The sequence below is a fragment of the Meleagris gallopavo genome, chromosome 3 (genome assembly GCF_905368555.1).
Source record: "Meleagris gallopavo chromosome 3, MGAL_WU_HG_1.1, whole genome shotgun sequence".
Taxonomy (NCBI): Eukaryota; Metazoa; Chordata; class Aves; order Galliformes; family Phasianidae; genus Meleagris; species Meleagris gallopavo.
The window spans coordinates 47,898,590-47,922,154 of NC_139406.1; the positions used below are offsets into that span (position 1 = coordinate 47,898,590).

The 23,565-nt window shown below is 38.0% G+C and overlaps 1 protein-coding gene across 14 annotated transcripts in view; it reads left to right on the forward strand.

Annotated features, from left to right (window-relative positions):
- Positions 1–23,565, forward strand: part of GREB1L (GREB1 like retinoic acid receptor coactivator) — a 128,355-nt gene that overhangs the window by 72,230 nt on the left and 32,560 nt on the right. For 13 of the 14 annotated variants that reach the window (XR_014882453.1, XM_085220861.1, XM_085220863.1 and 10 more), the window contains 8 exons: positions 5,371–5,547; positions 8,194–8,370; positions 10,552–10,674; positions 13,959–14,093; positions 15,535–15,672; positions 16,002–16,121; positions 17,719–17,856; positions 19,614–19,799. Coding sequence is in view for 13 of the 14 variants with exons in the window: in XM_085220861.1 (XP_085076987.1) it covers positions 5,371–5,547; positions 8,194–8,370; positions 10,552–10,674; positions 13,959–14,093; positions 15,535–15,672; positions 16,002–16,121; positions 17,719–17,856; positions 19,614–19,799 (1,194 nt within the window). In the remaining variant the exon portion in view is untranslated. The remainder of the gene's footprint in view (positions 1–5,370; positions 5,548–8,193; positions 8,371–10,551; positions 10,675–13,958; positions 14,094–15,534; positions 15,673–16,001; positions 16,122–17,718; positions 17,857–19,613; positions 19,800–23,565) is intronic. The other variant, XM_085220869.1, reaches the window with a different exon arrangement.

A 23,565-nucleotide genomic window follows, 5' to 3' on the forward strand; every position in this document is an offset into this window, starting at 1 on the left:
CTTTGCGAGTGACAGCTTGTTGGATGCTCCTTCGCAGCTGGCCGTAATGTTACATCCCTTAACTTTCCTGTTAGCCTTTGGAAAGAGCAACAGCATTTGTTATCGATGCTCACTACTAGCAATAAAAGTAAGGGCTTTGCAATCAAGAATAATAGAGTTTGGAGGATTAACTTATTTAACTTCCACGAAAATAAGATTTTAAGAAAAAATACTTCTCTGTATGCAACAACAGGAAACTGCTCTTAACGATTTGTTTGCTGTTGCTTTAAAACGGACCGTTTCTAAGTTGTAGAATAGCATTTTATGCAAAATGTGGGAAGCACAATAGTAGCACCTTTCTTTTGTTAGAAAATCCTCAGTTTACACGACGCTTAAAGAAGGGCCGAAGCAGTTTCTGAGGCAATTAGGTAAGCAGGTACTTAACACCTGATCAGTTACTGTGAAGTTACAATAGCAAGTGACAGTGACTGGTAATTCATATGTAATTCTTGGAAGCTAATTTCTTATGCAAATACCTCATTTATTGCAGTTCAACTAGGGGCTGGTAGCCTACACTGAAACTGCTTCTTCCTATCGGCGGGGAAAGGGAAGATGTATAAAAACTTCAATCTGAAGAAGATTCCAGGGCTTCTGGGTGTCAGCAGTCGAGAAGATACATTTTCATTTTCAAAATGATGGCGCTGAATTAACCTGAACAAAATGATGTTGAGAATGCAAATATACTGCTCAGAAACAAAAACTAATGAATTTTCTTTCAAAGAAATGCAGATAATGTCTGTATGTAAAAGCTATTCACTATTCTTTCTGTGACTGCTCTTGATATTTGCAAATCCCCAATCAGAATACAAATGCCTGTTCTGTGTTTAAACAAAGCTGAGATCCTGTGGGAAGATATATATTTTTTTTTAACGGAGCAGCTCAGCTGTGTGCTCTTGCTTTTTATGATTGCACGGTGATAAACAATTTCATAAAGAGAAGCTGAATTATTTCAGAGGCTCATAGGTTTTCTCCTCATCTTAGTCGTGTGTGTTAGGGCTGCTCAGCATAAAAAATTAGGTGTTAACTCAGTTATAAATGAGTTATAAATCTCAGCCATGAGATGGAAATAGATTTTGTATTGTCAAAATCTTATACATGGGCAGCACAATTTATATTTGTGCAGAGATCCTGTATTGTCTTTCTTAATATGGAAACTCTTATCTCTAGTAGGCAATTAAATATCAATTCATAATCTTGCAAAACAGAGGGGAAAAAAGATTGGGGTCTCTGTGTTGCTTGCTTGCTAGAAAAATGTACCTTCATAGTTCAAACGTAGCAGAGAAAGTGGTTAATCCCTCCTTCGTCTGCCTGTAATCAATTACCTGTTTCCAAATAACTATTTCTTGCGTGGAATTTCTTCATTTAGTTTAAAAAAGCAGCTGAAACTAGAAGAGTGATTTACAGTCCCAAAAACCAAGGGGAAGGATGGTAACGACGGGTTCTTGAGTAAGTACCATCCCCATTTCTTTGAAGGAAAATTCAAGACTTCGCTGCACAGCAGCAGCTTTACCTTCTCTGAGTATCTCCTGCTTTAAGCGAACACCAGCTGTACTGTATCTGGCCAAACTGCCAGCCTCCCCTCGCTGGTGTTGTGGCAGCTGGGTGAACAGGAGCCCCTGGAGGTGTGAGGCTCCCTGTGCTGCCCCCTATCGCTGCCTGTCTCTCAGGACGGCTTGTCCCTGCGGCAAGGGGAGCCGGGGGAACTGCGTTCGGTATCGGTGCTGTTAATCTGTCTGCTTCCCAGGAAAACGCGGTTGATGCAATTGCCTGGATGTCCTGCTGCCCTCCTGTCAGGGGGATGGTAGCTGCTTTCGGCCACTTTGGGCTGAAATGTAGAGAGCTTAGTATCAGCAAGATCTGTAAAGTTCAGGAGCTTGTCAGGTGACATTGGAGCCCCCAAACTAGTGTTCCCTAGGGCAGAAAAGTAATTATACCTCTCCTTTCACACAGCCCAAACATTACGGAGGCATGTGCTGGCCAGCTGATCTACACATGCATACCTCTGATGCAGAGATGTCGCTAGCTGAGACAGAAAAAGATGCAGGAGGAGATTGCACAGGGAGGAAGAAGGAGATCGTAGAAGGGATCTCAGAGAACTTTGGATGGAGCAGGAGATGATACAGAGAGAAATGTTACATATTATTTGCAAGTTGTGCAGAGTTTAGGAGTTTATGTAGTGTACTGGTGCAACGCTTCAACTCACTGGGACATCCAAACCTTCAAGCATCCAGAAAAGCTCAGAGTTTCATGTATGATGTGGAATTATCAAATGGCTTGGGTTGGAAGGGACCTCAAAGTCCACCCCGTGCCATGGGCAGGGCTGCCACCCAGCAGCTCAGCTGCCCAGGATCCCATCTAACCTGGCCTGGAGTGCCTCCAGGGATGGGGTACCACAGCTTACATGGGCAGCTTACTCTTCCAATTTAAAACTGTTACCTTTTGTACTATCGCTGTATTCAGCCATCTGAATGTTGCGTGGAAAGCAAGTCCATAGTGAAATGTTTTAAGTATTGACAATCAGAATCCTGCTTTCTCTGGTGTCCCAGTATTGCCATTGCCAACAGTTCATTCAATAGCCTCTTTCTAGACATTGCTTGTGCCTCTGGGCATTTCTTGAGAAAATTGTTCTTTGAAGAGACAGGTTTAAATCTGTTTTGAAATCTTATCACATTTGCTGTTTCGTAATCCTTATCTACAGATTTCCTGTTTGCCAACATTGTCAACAGTGGGTAATTTTTCTGTTTTAAATCTAGATGTACAGTGGCATTTTCTAAGTATGTCAGATACTCAAATTTCACCGAATGCACAAAATACTTCAGATCTATTTTGAAAATTCTGGGCATAATATCCAAACAGCATAAACATTTGAGTAAGAAGAATCTGCTCTGAATGTAAGAGAGTTTTCATTCACATATTTATCTGCTTCTTCACAAATTACGCTAAAAAGTCTAGATAATTCTTACCTGGGCACCTAGCCTTCCATTTGATTAGGATTAATCCTAATGTTTTTAAGGAATACACCTTTAAAAGAGCTTTACATATGGTAATCCAACTTCATCTAATCATAAAATAAGTTGTTTTTCTTTAAATAGGGAATTTCAGTGTTTTTCCCCTAAAATGTAGGCTCCTTCTCATTGGTAAGCAATCATTAAAATTCACTGATTTGTAAACAAATAAAAACCTTAAGGTATTTAATTTTAATTAATTGATTGGAAGAAGGAATGTAAGAGGGCGAATCTGGACTAGCTCTCAGCTTGAATGAGCTGTTGCTTCAGCTGAGCTAACTGAATTACTGAAGAAAATATTCAGCCAATAAGTGGCTTAGCAGACTGTGGGTGTAGGTGCAGGACTGAACGTGTATTGTACCACGTTTTCAGCAAGTTGTTGCTTGCCAGGGAGTTCAACAGCTGACTGCAGGCATTCCAGTTCGCATGATCCTTACCAGGTAAAGGTTTGAGATAAAAACAAACAAAAAGTAGGTTTCACTATCCTTGCTGAAGTTTTAAGCTGTGTGTGAGCATATTACATGAGAGTACAGCCAAGTTAATAATAGTCAAGGTGGCTGCGGGTTAAACTTCAAATTGTTTCTTGATGTTTAGAATCTTCCTCTAGTGGTTTGGTTTTTCTTTCTCATTTCTCTACTAGCTATGGAGTAATTGAAAAATATTTTAAATCTAATTAATACCGACTAGTAGGTTAAGTGTTAGTAGGTATTTCAGATTAGTAGGTAATTCCAAATTAAGTTTGATGTGTTTTTAATGATAATGTGAAAACAGAACACGTTATAGTGATACTTTATGTAGAAATATTGGTTCATACAGATACATGCATATGTTGTTTATGCTACCATATTTCTATGGGTGTAGCAAAAGAGAGATGGTCAGTGGGTGACTACGTAATGTCTTTGGACATGAGAGTCTTGATCTTAATAAAAGTTGGTCTACTGATTTCTGCCTAGGGGAAGTCAGGAAGTCCTGTGTGATGGTATCCTTGCCCGCAGAGGAAACCACATAACTGTTGCTTTCTCTCACACCTGTCACTACTGCATTTGATAGTGGAAATCACTAAAGAAAAAAGTTTTGTGTGATTGTGATCCTTCAGGTTCAGTACTGAACTTAATGGGAGTCTTTGAAAGTTGTTGGGAGCATAATTAGATTACAAAAATCTAACTTTGCAGTTGGCTTTCTTTTGAATAAAATATTGGTCCAGGTGGACCTTCAGAGGTCCCTAAATTGTTCTGCAATGTTGAAAACTCCAAAGCTATCTCATCCAGCCTTTTAAAAAATCCTGAGGGTGGCTGCCAAGCCCATCATGAGTCCTAAGCTTCCATGGATGCTGCTGGGATGCTCAGCCACAGATCTGGGCTACTTTTTGGTGTGTTCCATCCTACCATTTACACCCTGCTCACTCCAGTTTCCCTTGCCCACATTACTGGCTTTACCCTTGTATTAAGTAGCTGTACCAGAACCAGTGTTATGTTCACACTGCGTTTGCATATCTGTGTGCAGGAAAAACAAACTGGAGACTTGAAGTCACACAGCACTCAGCTGGAGATTTACAGAAAGCATTTGTACAGTTCTAAAAATATGTCCAGCTAAGAGATGTCTGAGTGAACTTCTTTAAAAAAGTACTGAGGCAGAATGCTAAAAGCTTTCTGAAAAAACTCAGAGCTGACATGTTCAGTATGGAGTTGCAGAGTAGACAGGTTGATGAGAGCAAGCTTTTACTGAAACAGTGAATTACCTCATTTTTTCCTTGCTGGAATTATTAATATAGAGACAAGTTAGAATTTAATTTGAAAATATTATTCCTTTAATAGTCAGTATTAAACTTCAGTCATCATTTTTTATCATACCTTCGTACTGCTTAGTGGTAATTTTGTACCAGTGCCAGCCTGAGACAAGCAACAAAATCAAAACTGATTCCTCTGAACTTAGACTGTAAGCTAAGATTTTGTAAAGAAAAGAATAATTCTTTGGGGTGTTTTAGGAGCTACTTTCTGCTATAAAATTACAAGTTTTCCGTGTTGTTTTGAAAGCTTGTGGAAAAAACAGCAGTTTCTGAGCCATTTGATATCTTGTCTTTACAGTCTTCTCTTCCTGAATGTTCAGGATTTCTTTTAAATAGTGTATTTATCTACTGTCTTTGAACCCCTGAGCTAGTGGATCTGAGTAGATGCTGCATCATTTTTCCCTTGAACAATATATATTAAAAAAAAAAAAGGCATCAGGTTGTGAAACTCCATTTGTTAATGGAACTAATAAAATGAAATAATACTAATAAAAATCTTTTAAAGATGTATCACTTGTTTTGGTTTTATTTTATTTTTAGGTTTTTGTCAAGCAGGCAAGGATTTACGATTAGTTTCACTGTGCACGGAGCAAATTGATATTCCAGCAGGCTTCCTGTTAGTAGGAGCCAAGTCTCCAAACCTTCCTGAGCACATTCTAGTCTGCGCAGTCGACAAGCGGTTTTTGCCAGATGATCATGGAAAAAATGCACTTTTAGGTAAGAGGTTTTTTTTTTTCTTCGTACCATAACAATTCAGAGAAAAAGGTTGGTTCAGAATTATCTGAAGTCATTTCAGCTGATGACCTTCTATTAAAAATATGTTGACAAGAGGCTTGTTTTTATTAAATGACATCTATAGCTGAACCTGCCGTGAAAGCTCATTTTGAAATAAGTCCCTGATTCCACAGCTGAAGCTGGATGATTTCTGTGTGGGCTGAAAATAATTGTTTGCCTGGCAATGTGAACTATCCAAGTACTCTTTATTTCTGTTGATGCTTGCAGCATTTTCATTAAAGAAGAAATATGCTCATGCAGCTGTAGATGATGAGCTTTTTTTCTGTAGATTAATGGACAAATTCTGTTCTTCTCTCCGTCAGGGACATAGTTTTCAATAGGAGCTCTGATGTCAATTTGGCTCTCAGAAACTAATACACAGGATTTGATAATACATTTACATCACTGGTTACATTTATGAGCTTCTGTATTTTAATACAGGAATATTTCTTGGTCACTGGGGAAAGGCACTTGGATTTTCCTGCCTGGCTCACAATTGGTGCGCGTTTTAACAGAATAGTAAAAGTGATGTAATTTATTTTGGCACCTATATCCTGTTTTGAATTTACATTCTCATTTCTCAGTCACTGTGCTGCCTAGCATACATTCAGAAAGACCTCCAGAGAAGAAATTACAGTGAAGCATAAATACCCCTTCTTAACCACATGACTCAAATTCTGGTCCATTCTAGCAATATTTTAATAACTATTGAAAGCATCTCCTCCTCATACTTTTGAGCTTTAATATCTTTTTTCCCTTAAGCCTATTTAATATTCTGTAAACCTTTGACCTGGGGCAGAGATTCCAGCGGGAAAAATTAGATGCTATGTGATGTGCCTTTGCTGGGTACAGTTGGGGAGGTGAGGTCATGGGGAGTATACTGGTGTTTATTGCTATCCTCATAGGAACTGCTCCCCAGTGAGCAGGGGGAATGTCGGGAGTTGATCAGTACAAGCTATCTGATATGCAGAGTGCTAATGTTCAGTCTGATCAGACGTGGTAGTACTAATCATTGTGGGTAAGCTCCCCATCTCACATCCAGAGCTTTGTATCAATTAATTGTCTCTGATGTCATTTGATAATGAGCCTACTGACTCACAACTGTGTTCTGGCATTGGTGATGTTACATATTTAAATAACTCCGTGCCTGTGTAAGTGGTACATAGGAATTGACTGAGTAACCCTGTGAGATCCTGATGACTATTTCTGAAAACTGTAGCCAATAGTTCCTATGGGTTGCAAAGGAGAAGGGAAGAACCAATTAATGCCCAGGATAAACAAAATGAAGAAGTCTACTTCATGGCATCTCTAGCAACGTGATGGTAAAATGTGATAATGAGGCACAATTAGGCTAAAGACAATTGCCAAATTAATTAGACTTCTATGGAAAATGCATTTTGTCGGACTGATAGACCAAATATGTTCTTTTATAAAACTGTGAGTTTAATGGGGAAAGTGTGGGAAACTATTATGTGAGGTGCCTAGCATTGTAGTAATTATAATAATGGAGGTGAAAGATTGCTTCTGTTAAAAATACTGATCTGAGAAATAAAAACAAAACAAAACACAAAAATAAAAGTAAAGGATTTCTACAAGGTATTTATGAGCTCTATTTTAAATCATTATTGAAGTTCTAGAAAGAATATTAAGTATTTTTTCATTAAAGATTGAAAGCAATTTGAAGATTAGTGGAGTGGCAAATAAGCCAAAGGATTCTAATTGTTCAGCTCTGGGTAATAAAGGAAGTGGACTTACTCAAGCAACAAGGATTTTAAGGCAGGCTTATTTTAGAATATAATCTGTGCTTTGTTCTAGAAGATTCCAGACTGCTGCAGTCTGTGTACAGTACTATCGTTGATTTCCAGTGCCATTCACAGCTGTGTCAAGGGTGTATGTATATGGTCCTCAGTATAGACCGAGGCCCCCACACTCAACTCAAAATTTCATCCAATTTTATGAAACCATGTGAGAAACATTGCAGAAAAGTAGCCTTCTGCCTACCTTGCTTCTAAATATGTTTGGTTCAGCTTTAAATGAGTGGTGTTAAGTCTTCAATATTAAAGATGCAAGGTCCACCTTTCTTGGAGAGTGCCTTGTATGAGGGACCTCAGAGAAAGTCACTGGATATTAGGTTAATTTTAGCCCCACCAAGTGTCTGTGCATATCATGGATTAGGCACTATTTTGAGAGAGGGAAGGAAGTAGTTGGCTTGGAACCTGTGGTTTTTGAGGTAGAAATGTAGAACGAAAATGGGAGACCTTATGGAAATTTCCTTTCTTGGCATCATAGCTTCTCCCAACCTCACAAACAGTTCTTTGCTCTGCATAGAGTGGAACAGCGGTGGTAGAATTTTGGCTTAAGTTAGCATGACCTGAAAATATGGAAGAGTTTCAGAAGGGTAAAGACTAAAATCTGCCTGTGTTTGGCTGCTGCTTGACACGTGTGCTGAGCAGCGCATCTATGGTAACTATCTGGCTGACGGCATCTAGGCACTCTGAACTGGATGTGCAGGTAGGGTAAAGTGGCTTTGTTCCTAGAAGCTGTTACATGCTGTTCAATCTGTTTGTACCTTCTGCTTCATTCATGCAGGATTTTCTGGGAATTGTATAGGCTGTGGAGAAAGAGGATTTCGGTACTTCACAGAGTTCTCTAATCATATCAACCTGAAATTAACCACTCAGCCAAAGAAGCAGAAGCACTTAAAGTACTACCTAGTAAGAAGTTCCCAAGGCGTACTGTCAAAGGGACCTCTTATTTGCTGGAAAGGTAATGAAGGTGCCCATTCACTTGGGGTTTTAATATTATATTAACATGATGTTGAGTGAAAAAAATGAAAGTTACTGCTGTAATGTATACGTTAAAAACAAACTATTGAAAGTGAATTTATTTTCTGATTGAAAGTAAAATTCTCTACAATTTCTTTGAAGTCTGGATTGTGCCAAAGAGATTTTTTGTATCTTAGTAGTAATCGCACAAATAGAAATTGTCTTCTTCCATCTCGCAGTGCTTCCACTGGGAGTGCTAAATCTATCCTTAAGATGTGCAGTCACCTAGGTAGAAGAAACAAGATTCCTCCATCTGGTAATTCTTTTCCGTACCTAAAACAAGGTGACTCACAGCCAGGGCTCTGGCACTGGCTTTACTCTGATATTCATCTTAGCAGGTACAATTCAATCTGGCTAATGCCTGAGGATAGCCAGCACATCATTGTATTAAGAAAGCTCAGCTCACTGATTGCAGGGAAAGGAGATTATGCGTACTCGTGCCATTCACTGGGTGTTTTATACGTGGGCTTACCCTCTGCCTCTGCAGTATAGTTAACAAATCTGCTAAAGAGATGACATTTGCAACCCAAAGGCAAGGCAAGGGGGTCTGGTAATTATGGACGCAGGATTTTTGAGCTAGAGCCATACAAAGTCTTGAGGAGAGAACAGCTTACCTATTCACTGTCTGCTAAGCTGGTATATAAGCTGGCTGCCTATTTTCCTCAGCTGTGTTGTCTCTCAGTAATGACAGAGTTCGATCTGGTGCCTGTTGTTCCAAAGTGGATGAGGAGAGGAGAAACTCCTCAGGAGGACTGACACATATCTGAAGAGTCACATCCTCATGTGAATGGCAACAGGACTCTAGAGAGATGATTATCATCAAACTGTATGAGTAATTATAGTAATGTCTCAGTTTGTGGTTCAAAGGGGTCCTATCTTTGTCTGTTTTTCTTGATTACAAGTATAATTATCTACTACTTCAGAGTGGATATGTTTTTCATCCTCATTTTTCACAAGAACCTCTGAAATTTAATTTGGTAGTCTCTTAAGTTCTGAATACTGAGAAAGAAACCCTTGTTGTACATTATTTTCCATGAATTATGAAGGGATTTGTCCATACAATACAGTACAGTCTGATGCAGTACTTAGCAGATTGTTTTGTTGGAACATTTTGTGCAGCCTGCTGATGTTCATATGCAAGACTATTGACAACAATCACTTAACCTTTGCTTGGTTAGAAAGTGTAATCTGCAGTCACGCATTTTGTTTTGTTGTATGTAGATTTTTTTCATTGAAGGCAATAATTAGGCTACTAGTATTCGGAGATGCAAGGGGTGGGTGTGTGTCTTGGTACATACTGTCAGGGCTAGCATGCGTGGAAACCCATTTTAAACCTTTTAATCACAGATGTGATGGTGTGGAAGAAGTAGATACAAGGCTAGCTTTTGGTTATGTGATGACTGTGTGTGTTTTGAGAACCTACAGAAGTTTAGAAAAATTGATCAAAAATGGACTTCCTGGGCATTATTTTGATGGGCTCTACCCCTGTATTGATACCATCCGTTTAGGAACACTTCACCGTTTATTTACAGTAAAGCTCTAATCGGAAAAGAACTGTTGAACATCCCAATCTCTTCAAACAAAGCCTGATTAGATTTCAGTTTAAAAAAAGAAAAAAAGATCAATATGAGATTTTAAAAGTCATTTTCTCCTCTCTCAACTAAGTTTTCATCCAGACAGACGTTTCCAGGGATGGGATTTCCCTGAAGATTTTCTGGATGCATACTAACAATCTGAGTGTCGGCACAATTTTCCTTCTAAAGGGCAACATATGATATGATGGTTTGTATAAAGGTTGTGCCTCATAGCATTTCTTGGGATATGTCCAAAACCTTCAAATCTCTTGCAGGCTGAGAGTTGAGGGCTCTTGCCATTTTTGCAGCATCTGGTCTCTGTTTGTCTGGCACTCTCAGTGGCCCCTGGGGAGGTTTTCTTAATTAGAAGACAAAGTTGACTAAACTGCTTGAGCTATATTTTCATTGAATGCTGCCATTTGCCGCTGTTTGTTGTATGTGCTGTGTGTATGCTTTTAACATTTTGTCACCTTTCACCGCTGTGTTGCTGAACTTTCCGGCTGGAAGGCAGACCTTGTTAATATGTACTGTAGCTGCTTCGTTTGCAGAATGTAGAAGCAGGCAATCATCTGCTGCTAGCCTCTCTGCTAAACCAAATTCTGCGGTGTCACCGTCCACGACCCCAGAGGGTGGATCAGCTAATGGATACAAATCAGGGTTCACTCAGACAGGTAGGAGCTGAAAGTGCTATAAAGATAACCATTGGGGTGGTAAGTTACCTCAGATATTGTTGGTTTAGAGATGCCATAAACAAGTGAGTATTTACTTTGAGCCATGTATAGATTACAGCTGGGAGGATACCTTTTGGAATTTGCTGTGGGAGAGATTAAAAGCCAGATGAGGTTGAAGACGGACTTGTTCTTCATAAGAGCAGTCAATTAAAAAGCATTAAATGATCTTTTGTTTAATTTATTTGATTCTGTTTCCCTGTATTTGCTTCATTTTGTGAATCTCAAAATATTTGAATTATATATTTACAGTATTTATAGCAAGATCTTTAGTGTATATAGACCAGGGTATTTGCCTATAAATGGAAAAAAAAAATTCTCTTTTGGGGCTGAGCAGGACAGTTCTTATTTACTTGTTTGTTTATTTATTTATTTCCACGTGGGTAGAAGTAAAAATTAAAGCATTTCCTCTTAAAATACAGGCTTTTTTAATGTTATGTGAGCTCTAGTATGAGTCTCATGTGCTTTCCAGTTCTAAAATGCTATTAATGACATACTTGACTGAGGAGAAACAGTAAAAATCAAATGGACGTTGGCTGACAAAGAAGCAGCATCATAAATTAATTTATTTTTCACAAATAGCTGAAGAGCTTCTCTTTGACCTTTGTTTTCTCATTGTTTCATTGCAGCTTTATCTGTGTTGTTGTATGCTTTTATGTCTATTTCTGCTATTACTTGAAAAATTAAAAGCAGAAAAAAGCTTTCTGTTTGGTGGTTATAAGTGGCTGATATGTATGTGCCAAACAGAAATCCGTTTAGCAGAGGATGAAATGCAGATGAAAAAACAAGCTTGTTAAATAGAAAGAAAAGTAAAAAAATAATAATAATAATTTGAAAAAAACTGTAAGTGCATAACAAACAAAAACTGAACATAGGCCTTTTAATGGAACTGCAGTCACTAATCAATATGCTCAGAAAAATCCTTTCTCCAAGTGGTCAACCCTCCTTCTGTTTAGCAGGCTGTATGCTTGAAGCTTTTGTTAGAATGAATTGAGAGTGTCATTCAAACACATCTGCATTTCACTGCATGATCCATTGGCTTCTAGAGACTGATGTGAGAACTGTGCAGATGCATGAGAACCTATTTATTAGAAATAACAAACGACACAATATTTAATGCAGCTTTGTCTTCTATTGTACCTGCCAAGTTAATAGATACACTTTTATATACTGCTTTCTGCTTATCACTCATTGTGATTTTCAGTCTGCTTGGTTTTTATGTGTCATTGTTTGTACACTTAGGTCAGTTGCCTCAGACCTTTTCATCTTGTTCTGGGTTATCTTCTAGTGAAGATAATGCCACATCCATACATTTGAATTCCCAGTGACCAGGAGAAGGGGGAAGGGCACCTTTTTTCCTCCGGTGTGAACTCTGACATATGTTGCCCATAAAGGTCTGGCTGTTACTCTCCTTGGATTGCATAGCTACTTGCACTTCAGGATGGATGGCATGTTGTTCTAAAATGGGAGTACACATTAGCAGGTTGCTTTTTAAAATTGTTTGCAGTTTCTTGTCAACTCACCCATTTTTCCCTTTTAACTTGTGTATTTCTGTCTTCTGCCTTTGTAAGGCATTAGTTAAGACTCCATGTCCTAGAAGACATCTGTAAGCAGGCAGTCACGTCAGAAATTGTAATTTCATGACAGAGATTAGAACGCAGGAGAATTTTGAAATATCCTAGTTAAACTTGACAGTGTGCTATGGCTGTGACACTGTCCCTTTTTCAGAACAGCATGGGAAGATGCAGTTCCGTGTCAAATGAGCTGTATTTTAATTGGCATTACAAAAGTGGCTGAAACTTTGAACAGCATCAAGAACTCCTTTTAGGCAGACATGCAAGAGATAAAAACTTCAATTAAGGTGTTTAAAGGATGGTAAACAACTAGATACAAGGTTTTATGATAGAAAGATAAACTACTTTAATAAAAGGCAGTACTACAAGTCCTGCTTAGGTGTCAATGTGATGTTTATACATATACCAGCCATCTGATTTCACACATAAAATGTCAAGAAATGTATTAGAATTCAGAGAGTGGGAGAAAACAAACAAATAAAAAAAATGAGAGACCAGTGTTATCTTGCAAAGCCTGTGAGCTAGCAGTCTGGTGGCCTTACAGCATTTGTCCTGTGAACGTGGACAAGGCTTTCTGCTGGAGTAACCCTACTGGTTCCTGTTTTCTCCCCATCTCAGTTGCTTGTCTGGCAAAACAGACTCTCCTCCTCCCATCCTTCCTCACCAAATGGTGTGTCGCCTGAGGGGGAATGTATTTGGCAGATCAAGTTGGTCTTTGCCTTCTGTTTTGTTTTTTTTTCCCCCCTGGCTGTTTTACTAGGACATCTGTAGGTGAACTTAGCCTATTTCTTGCAAACAATTTTCTGCACAGATGTTGAGATAATGTTCCTTCACCCTGGAAAGAAAAAATTGGATTTGCCAGTGTATCAGCTTCCCAATGTTTAATTCTTCTTTGAAATAAATTGCAGGCACGAAATGCCTAATGTTAGCATGTAGAGAGTTTCCGAACCTGTTACGATTTATATTTTTATACAGGACAAACTTTAAATTTTTTTTCCTATGCAGATTTTTTTTTTCTTTTAGACTTTTTTCTTAAGCATTTCTTATGCAGGGTTACACTTTTCATAGCCTTATAGATTAGGGGTGTAAGGTGATCTCCAGAGGTTATGTATTTAATTTTTTTATGCCCAAAGTCAGGCTCATCTTAGTCTGACAGAAGTGTGTAGCATGTTCTTGAAAGTCTCCTGTGACAGAGATTCCAAAGCCTTTTAGGCAGCTTTTTCCAAGTGCCCATTCGCTGTGCTTGCTGGGGACAAGTCACACCATCTCTTTGCCTCAGCTTTCTCATCTGTAACACAGGATAAATGTGTTTATTTGCCTATCTCACAGGTGTGTTTTAAGGAGCAGTTTTGAGAGCAGACTCCTTATACACTTAAATTATTTTTCAGCTGGTATGTGAAGACTGAGTATTCTGAAAGATATCTATCATGGGTTTAGTATATTATTAGATTCTACAGAAATGCCTGGTAAATGTTTGTTACAACTCCTGTAAGATATCTTTAAATGATTTTTTTAAAGTGTAAAATAGTTTGCATTATTTGCAAAGGTGTATAGATAAACGTATATGCATGGTTGTGCTTATATAGTACAAAGCATAAATACTGATATAAGTAGTTTTCAATTATTACTTAGTTAAACATCTTCTTTTCTCAGATTCTTCAGTGTTCAGTCCAGCAAAATCATCTTCTGCTATTAACTTAAGTGGAACTCAAGACCCATCTCGGAACAAGAACGTTGTGAAACCTTTGGCTTTGTCAGTGCAGCTCGTAGGAAAGACATTTGCTTCAGGTAGCACTTTGCTTTCCAGGACAAATGAAAGCCAAGGGAATTATCTGCTTAGTGGCAAAGAAATAAGAAAATGATCCTAGAGATCCTAGGGAAGGAGAACGTTCACTAGTATTTTCTAGAGTCCTGACATTCTTTCAGTCCTCTGGACTGAGATTATCCATGGTCATTACTATCTCCAGACAGAGCCACACTTTGGCTTTCAGATTTGACATTCTGATAGAAGTGCTTACCATATCACTCTTGAACTTGTTAAGACATCTAAGAGAGTGGAAAAGTCACCTGTGATTCTTGCCACAATAACCAAGACCTGTGTGCCTTTTGTAATGGGTATAGTTACTCCAGATGGATTTTGTGGAATACAGTCTCACTTAAAAGAGGTTTACTATATGTGCTGTTTTAATCGATCATTTCTGTACTGTACATTTAATAAGTATCAACTGTGGCACCTCGACCCCTCATTTAGGTACTCTGTTGTGGTATTCTGATCATTTATTAATTTATCTAGTTAGCTCTTTGAACGATCAAAATTATCAGAAATAATATAGGGAAATATATTTTTTTCCTTATTCAAGCATATGTTTACTTGGTTTATGTGTGAGCATTATGTTTTGCACATAATGCTTTATTTTTGCTATTTTATGTACATATTATTATACGTATTGCTCCTAAGGGATATACTGCATTGAAGAAATCATTAACACAGTTTTGTATAAAATACCAGCAAATTCTGCATTTAAGTATTCTAGTATATTATATCTTCAGTATACTAGTACTTTTCCTCTCTTTACTTGAGTAAGAGAATTCATCATGCAGGGGGAATTACTCCTCACCCTTTTCAACTTACTTCTGTAATTAAGCCACATCCACCAGAACTGTCCATACTGGATCATTGACATGGGAGTACAAATGGGCAAGTGCTATTACTCAGATTTTGAGAGGCATGGTTTGCCTCAGTAATGCTTAGGGCATGCTGTACAGCAAACTGTCACATCTCCCATGCTAAGGCTTCAGTGAGAGTCCTGTACTGACTTAATGAGTATGGCATGTGGATAATTGGGAGAAAAATAAGTAGATGTACTAGTGAGACATAGAAACCTTTATGAACTGAATTTACGATGGGCACTTTTTAAAATTCTTGGTGTCTGAAAAACATTTCACAAGATTACCAGTGATTTTTTTTTTCTGTGTATAATCTTTTTATTCTGGTGAGGTTATTTTGGACTTTTTCTTCATCCAATTTTTTCTGCCTAGAAATGCAGATATCTTGTTTCAATGTTAAGATTTTGAAGCCTGTGTACAAATTATCCTCCGCTAAGTACTCTCCATGCTTTCAGTCAGGCATCTTGCCATATTCTTTTGTGTGTGCATGCTGCCGTATTATTTTGTTTGTTTGTTTTCAAGATTGTCTCAAGCCACACACTCTGTATTTTATTATACTCAGCTCCTCTTTCACTGCATGCCACTGATGGTACTAATGGAAACACTAATGGAGGAAGAAATAATGTATTGAGTTCTACGGTCTCTCGGCCAATGCCTCACTCAACCTCTCCTAGCCCTGCCTGTGCAGCTGGAGACCAAGGTAAAGAAAACTCTGCTCTATGTTTTTTTTCTTTTTTAAGCTGCAATGGCTATTGGACCTGAAATTCAGGATTTGGGTTTTCTTCCCATCATACTGTTTCTGCAGTTCAGTCTTTAGATCCATTTGTTTTCTGGTGATGAAAGCACTGTAGTTTTTAACAGAGACGATAGGGTTTGTCACATCGTAGTCTGGCTTCGTGTAAGTCTAGGTGTAAACCTGAGAAGCTCTGTAGTGTGAAACAGCTCAACACTATTGTGAAATGGAAATGTAGGCTGGAGTCAGGTCATTCAAAAATGGAGTTTAAAATTAGTTTTTGCTTTTCTTCACAGCGTCAATGTCCAATTCTGGACCACCAAAGAAACGTCATCGGGGATGGTCTCCTGGATCCCCAGTACCTCCTCCTGGTTTAGTGGTACCTGTTCCTACAATTCGACCCTCAACTAGAACAGGTAAAACTTGAATGACAGAGATTTCATTTGCAAAAAGCTGTACTCAGGCAGACCAGCAGCCCTTTACTGCTTCACTTAAGGATTGCACAGAAAATATCACTGAGCTTGCTGTTAGTAATTAAAGACGACGTGGAGAGTTTTTCAGATGTCCCAGAAAAGCACACAGTTATTTTGTCTTTGTTTCCATAATCAAAGATGGGACAGTGGGAAAGCAAAACTCTTGATCCTTCAAGAGGGAGAAAAAAGGAAGATGAGAGTTACAAGGATCTAATGTTACCTAACTTCCCCAAATGTAAATCAGTTCTTCTGAAATTGTGCAGGTGTATGAATACCTGAATATATTTGAAGGCTTTCCATTAGCCTTCTGCTTGAATATGATGTCTCCATCTAGTGTGTCATTCTGCTGAAACAGCACACTCGGTTCCTGTACAGGAAAGATGTATTTATGGAATTTTGGCCTGACGCAGGATGCTGATATCCCCATTTTGGGTTAGAAGAAGTCTGTGAGACCAAAAGGCCTATGTGTGAAAAAACTCTAGGAGAAACATATAATATCACAGTATGAAATAGGATTAAGCATATTCATGTGTGAGTCATCATCAATACACATCAGTTCTACTTCGCACATGACTACTAATAAAATTGTTTACTGTTTAAGGACTTCACAGTTGCGGGAGTCAGAATAGTTTGTAAAGGGGAATATGCAATTACTGATCTCTCTGTAGAGTGGGAGAATAAACACATAAGGAAAGGAAAAAAGCCTGAAACATTTGTTGTCATGTACAACCTATTTTTAATTCTGCTATGGAAGATTCGGTTGAGAGACATTTTGGAATTTATTTTCAGAGGTATTTATCATGGGAAGAAGGTTACATAGTAGAAAGGGCCATTTGAGCAGTTCTGCCTACTTGAGGACCTCCAGTCAGTCACAGCTATTTTCACAGCTAAAGCATATGCACGCATACATTCATTCATGCTGCCTGTGGTGTTTTTCTGCAGATAGCATTGTTTGAAAAATCTGTTACAAACAACCAAAAGAAGCCTGAGAAACTTCTGAAGCAGGCCTCACACCGAAAGCTGATAACACATGACAGAATTTTGCACTTTGTTTCTTTTTACATGTGAAAGCTACTTTTGCACCTTCATGCATGAAGCCTAATTCTTATCCTTCTAACAGCTGCTTAAGGACATCTTGGAGATTTTGGCTTCTATTTTCTTGTTTATATATGTTCTAGGTCCTAAGTCAGACCAGTTGCTTCCCTTTTACTGAAAGATATTATTGAGATGGCCGCTGCCTTAGAGATGGCCTCTTGGCTTAGTACTTGGCTTTGTTTGAAGATGCATATTCAAACCTGTGTTTTCCTCCCTCATTCCCACCAACAATACAGTGGCCAGAAAAGTTTTATTTTAGGGGTGGGGCTACAGAAGGATATAGCTTCTTAATTTAAATTACTTAAAGCTGTAGCAGGAAATGCAGAGGCCTTTTGAATTTTATTACAGTTTGTGATCTGCAGTTATTTTTTTTTATTTGTTCATATGGCCAAATCACAGTATGAGCCTTTTAGTAATGGAAGCTTCTCTTTTCTTTATTTTATAGAGCCTCTTTTGTCAGTCCCAGTTCCTCAATCCATGTTAACTGGAATTTTACAGCCTCAACCCATCCCAGCGGGGGAGACTGTAATTGTTCCTGAAAACCTGCTGAATAACTCGGGAGTCAGACCAGTGATTCTGATAGGTACGTTTTACACTGTGGAGTCAAATGCTGCATTTTGAACGAATACATGTTTCCCTAGGAGAAAAGTGTTGCTTTCTTTTTTAGTTTCTTTTTGTTGCTTCTTGCATTCAGTACAGTATGTAGTCTTTCTATCATGGATAGTTTGATTTAGTTGCTCAACACTTCAAATTTGAAGTTAGATTTCTGAGAGAACCTTATTTGCAAGCAGGTCATGACCTCTGGCCAAGCTGAAATTTTGTACAAATGACATTTTTGTAAAATCCAAGAATAGAAATATTTCCGTATAATGGAAATAGCTTTCCAGTGTAAACAACTTATAAAACAAGAAAGTATTTCCTGCAACTTTTATAGTCTAGATCTCAAAACCCAAGAATTCCACACGAAAACCAGAAAGTTGATGTGATCTTATGATCCAAAGTGAACTGTACTTTTTGTCTTCTATAGTCTATGATTACGGTAGGCAATTGAGATAACAGATCAGACTTTTAAAATTGTTTAGCTATATGAGTACAGTGCTATGCCTTAGAAAGATACTGCTTTTACTGCAAAATGTGACTCATAATGTGAATATTCTTCTCAAGCTGAACAATATAGACATAAAATATAACAGAGAGAAGTTGGCCAGGTCTGTGAAAATTTTGAGGATAGATTTTATTTTTAATTCTCCAAATCTCTTTCCAGTCCAGCACAGTACAGATCCTTATATAAAGTAGCTTCAGTGTTAAAAGAAAATGCCTGTCTGTGTAATCCATGGGATAGTTTATCATTCATGAAGAAATGGAGAAGTTCTCAGAGTCCTCACCTGCACAGATAATCTTAATATGCATAATTTCAAAAGCACTAACAGGTCTATCTACACCACTAAAACCATCAAGGTTAGGGTTACACTTCTTTTGGTTTGTCTTGTTTTCTAGAAGCATATTCTAAAGCTCTAGTGTGGTGTTTTAATGTTTTCAGAGAAACATTTCATTATTAAAGATGAGGTTGTCTACAGTTATCAGATTAAGTGCAAATTGAATGCAGCCCTTAGGCTCTTGGAGAGTTGCCAATGGAGTCCTCAGCGAGGCTAAATGTTAGTGTCCCTGAGAAACAGGGTCCTATTAATAGAACAGAACCAGATGTACCCAAATGGATGGGTTTGGCAATATCTGTGCAGAAATTTTTTTGAAAGGAAAACATTCTCAAGGAAAAGAATAGAGCCTGTTCTCCTCCTCTGCTTTACCTGACAGAACACCATGTTTATTTGTTGATACTTTTTTAACTGTTTATGAAAACAGAAAGAAAACATGGAAGAAAAGTGAAATTAATCAAGACAATATGGCAACAGCTGAATCAATTCTACTGATACTGATGCTGCTTTTGTAACATTAAGATCAATATTCTTCTGTGTCCATTGATTTTTGGGTTTTCTGCACTCTGTATTATGGAGAATGTGTAAAAGGTCAGGGTAAGACCCAAGCAGATAATGTTCTCATTTGTATTTGAATAAAAATAATTATCCTAATATGGCGTTGTCCATAGTTTTTGCAAATCTGTGTGATCCTTCATTGTTTAAAAAAAAAAAAAAAAAAGTTAAAGGAACAGTGGCCTATCTCATTTGTTTTGTTAGTAATTATAATGTCAATAACAGTCACTGATGCACTATATGTGGCAAGGTAACATGTAGGAGAAATTTGGAAATGTATACATTGTACATGATTTCATGTAGTGACATATTTTGCGAATTTCCGGTTTTTGTTTTGTTTCTTTTATGAAAGGTTATGGCACTTTACCTTATTTCTATGGCAATGTGGGTGATATTGTTGTAAGTCCCTTGCTGGTGAATTGCTATAAGATTCCACAGCTGGAAAACAAGGATTTGGAGCTCCTGAGTTTGACCAGCAGTCAGCTGCTAAGCGTGGAGAACATGATACTTTTAACTATTCAATATCTTGTCCAACTAGGTAAGCAGTATGTCCTAAGTACTTCAGTTTTTATTTTTTACTGCCCTTTTTCTCGTCACCCTCTTTATTATATCTGCTTCAATTTTCTGACTATTTTTCTGTGCCTGGAAGAAGTAGGTGGCTCCATCTAGTGTGTGTGTGTGTATTCACTACTTCGAATATCAGATTGAATAAGAGAATTTTAGGGCTGATACTGCTTCTGCACTCCATATGGGGATTGACCAGGTCACCTTTGTGAAAACTGATCCTCCTTTGCAATGCAGATAACTCATTTGCTTAGGGTATCAAACCATCAGTTACCACAGCTCTTTCTAAGGACACTTGGTCTGTTTTATTTAGTTTTGTAACAAATGCTAGCAGATGTGTGATGGTCATCATTGTTTTGGTGACAGCACCGTTTACATGAAAACCACATTTGTTATTCAGATGAAGGCAAGTTGTTAAAAGAATATCTCATTCATGTAAATGTATTTGAAATGGATCCTTTGCAAATTTGAAAGCAAAGCAGGTTTTCTTTCTCTTATTACAGGTCCAGACATTTTTCCCTGCCTTAGATAAAAATATAGTAGTGTCAACAGTAAGGTTTTAGAAGTCAAAGAAATGATGCAGGACATCTTTAAGAAGCTTCTCACAGCAGTTTCTGTCTTAACTTCTGTGTTTGAAGATGCTATTTATCATAGAGGAGTGTGAAGTGACTTTTGTGAAGCTCACACTCCTTTTCCTGTACTAGATTCCTGTTAAAGCATCTGTAATACATAATGGTGTGAAATGTGCAGACATTTCAAAAGGAGTGCAACTGGTGATAACCCTGTAATTTGGGAAATAAATGTGCTCTGTGTCAGTTTAACCCGTGTATTCTTATGCTCTGCTGTTCTCTGTTGATGCAGTACTGTTACAGACAGGAAGAAGGCCATCTTCTGTGTTGTAATGCCCTAAGTGACCTGTTTGCTTTATTTATCATTCTCTGCTGAGAAATACTCTTAATAGCCCATTGTATGCCAGGCTGGAACAGACAAAGTGTTTCTTTACAGGGTGAATGTATTTTTCTTGCTTTCTTTGACTGGACTTACATTTATTACTTGAGGTTTTTTAACCTCACCAGAAAGTTTGTAGAATTTTCATTTTAAAACCAGCTGCTTCACACAGTTTTGGATTGATAGAGGCAGCTTGCAAACTTCCTTCAGAGAGACATGTAGCCTGCTGATACAGCACTTCTGGTTAGAAATATTTTTTTATTGAAACCTATGGAATCAGTGAACTTCATTCCATAAGTAAATCCTGCCTTAGGAGATGTTTTGTCTGTCCTTGCTACAGTCTGGAGCTGAGCTGAGCTATGTCTAGTAAGCACTATGCCTTCATAATAAAGAAATTCCTTTGTTAGCAGGTGTTGAGTTGGCTAGGTGCGCAAAGCTGAGCAGTTTTCTACTGGGCCTTATGTGGAGATGGGCATTGGCACTGTGAGATGAAAGAACCTAATGAGGGAAAAGTTAGAAACGTTCTGAAGAGCGTGGGGATCAAAACATGGCACTGGTTTTGATCCTGCTGCAAACTAAAAACTGTTGGAGTCCTAACAGTTGCACTGAACTGTAGGCTTCATCCAATTTGTAAAATCAAAGCAGATTAAAGATGATTGGAGGGCAACCATGTCCCAAGTTTTTGATGGGGACAAAAGACAAATTGCACACACGAATAGTTCCTTCATGTGAGCCTCTTTCTTGAGAAAGTTCTAAAAAGCTATTATTTCTTCTAGAGTGTATTACAAGAGCGTATGATAAGGGCAAAGATGAAAAGACAGAAGAATAACATATCCTGAGCCTTGCCTAATTTTTTCATATCTCGTTGATCGTGTAAATTATTTGTGCATAAAGCTGTATAGGAGTGCAGATCATACGTACATTATTTATGAAAGTTCTCCTTTTTGGTAATATATATATATTGCCAAAACTATATACATATGCTGTGTGTGTGTGTGAGAATTTGTTTCAGACTCCCTGTGAAACCATGGCAGCATTATTAATAGTAATAAAATGCTGTTAAATTTTCTGCAACCAAGGGAATGATCTCACAGCAGTGTTACAAATTAGTGTAAAGTAAGCACATCTCTAATTCTGTAGTTTTGAATCTACTATGAAGGCAATTCACAGTTAAAGCTATGATTGCAAGCCATAATGTTGCTGTAAATAAATTCTGCTGACTGATGAATGAATGACATAAAAATGATGAGGAAATGTATTTGATTTCAGTGACGTTTATTGTCTGTTTACTTTACTTCATCATATGCGACTCTAAGGTCTCTATTTTGAATTTTCAACTGGAGATTTCTGGACTATCTGACCAGTCTAGATTTATAAAATCCTTCCTTCTCAGTTGAATCGCTTTGACTGTGCTCTTGCTCAGTGCAAGAACAAGCCTCTGTATTCTGTGAAAGGGTATGCAGACATCCACACCTCACGAGGTTATCCTGGCAATGCCCCCAGCCTTACATGGCTGGAGGACTATCTGGGGTACACAGTGAAGTATGTGTTCCCAGAACTGGATGGCACGGAACTTAAAGAAGATGCTTTTGAAAGCGTAACTACTTTAATAAGGTCTTTCTCAGATGTGAATTGTATATGGTATTATTCCTTAGTAGTTTCAATTTCAAAAGTCAAGATGATCCTTTGAGAACTCGCTTCTGTAGAGAGGCTTTCAATTTTTCCTTTTAGTTTAGAACATCTTTTTTGTTATGGCCGAGATGTAGATGGAGTTTTTTCTGCGGAAAGCTGTTTATTTGTCTATCAACTAATATTTCCTTTGCTACTTTGAGATTTTCAAAGATGCTTCCTTAAGAAGGAAAATACTTTTTTCCAAAAAAATGAGAATTATAATGAGAGAGTTATGTCCGTCTGTACTCTGTAGACCATAGTGTCCATGTGTTAAATGAGGGTCATCAGAACTTTTCAGTGTGCAGAAAAAAATGAAGACAGGTTTGAATTCAGAAGTCTGTAGTTACTTTAGCATGCTATGGTAGGTAATTGGTTGGTGACATTCTCCATATTTACTTCTCAAAAAGGCAAAGTGACAACAGGCAGCAATATTTACATACCATGTACTTGTGTTATTCACCCATTCCCTGCCCTGCCTCTGTCACAACCTTTGTTTTCTTTTTTTCACTACTCAATTTGTTTCTTGTATTTGGCCCTGAGAGAAAACATACAAACAAAAAAACAGCATTTCACATGTTGCTGGTATTTATGCCCCCCTTTTTGTCACAGAAAAGCAAGCTGCTGAGGTGTAAAGCTCTGTCTGCTTTTGCACTGACATGGGACCTAGGCGATTTAAAGTATGGTTACTTTTTGCTCTGCTTTCATGAATATTTGTAATCTGTTCCTGGGTATTTCTGGCTGTAAGATAATTAGTGAGCAAAATGTTATTGAAAGCTGAGTGACTGATACTGAGATAGGATGACTTCTGTTTTCCAGTAGAAGTTTACAATATAATTTACAAGCTCTGAGAAATGTAGATGTAAAGTTGTATGTACATATGCTGCTTAAATTTATGAGCTTGAAAATTTGCTATATTAAATTATAAAAGAAGAGGTTATGTAAATTCATTTGCGTCCAAGTTTAGTTTACTGGTATGAAAAGTGAGGAAAACCGACATGAAGACCAGTGACAGGTTTTGTCATACTGCATGGCTGTGATTAGACTGCAAGGATTTGCATTTTCTGCTGTAAAGACATACAGAGGGCAGTGTGATTAATCCTTCTGTTTCAGGCACTTGCTTC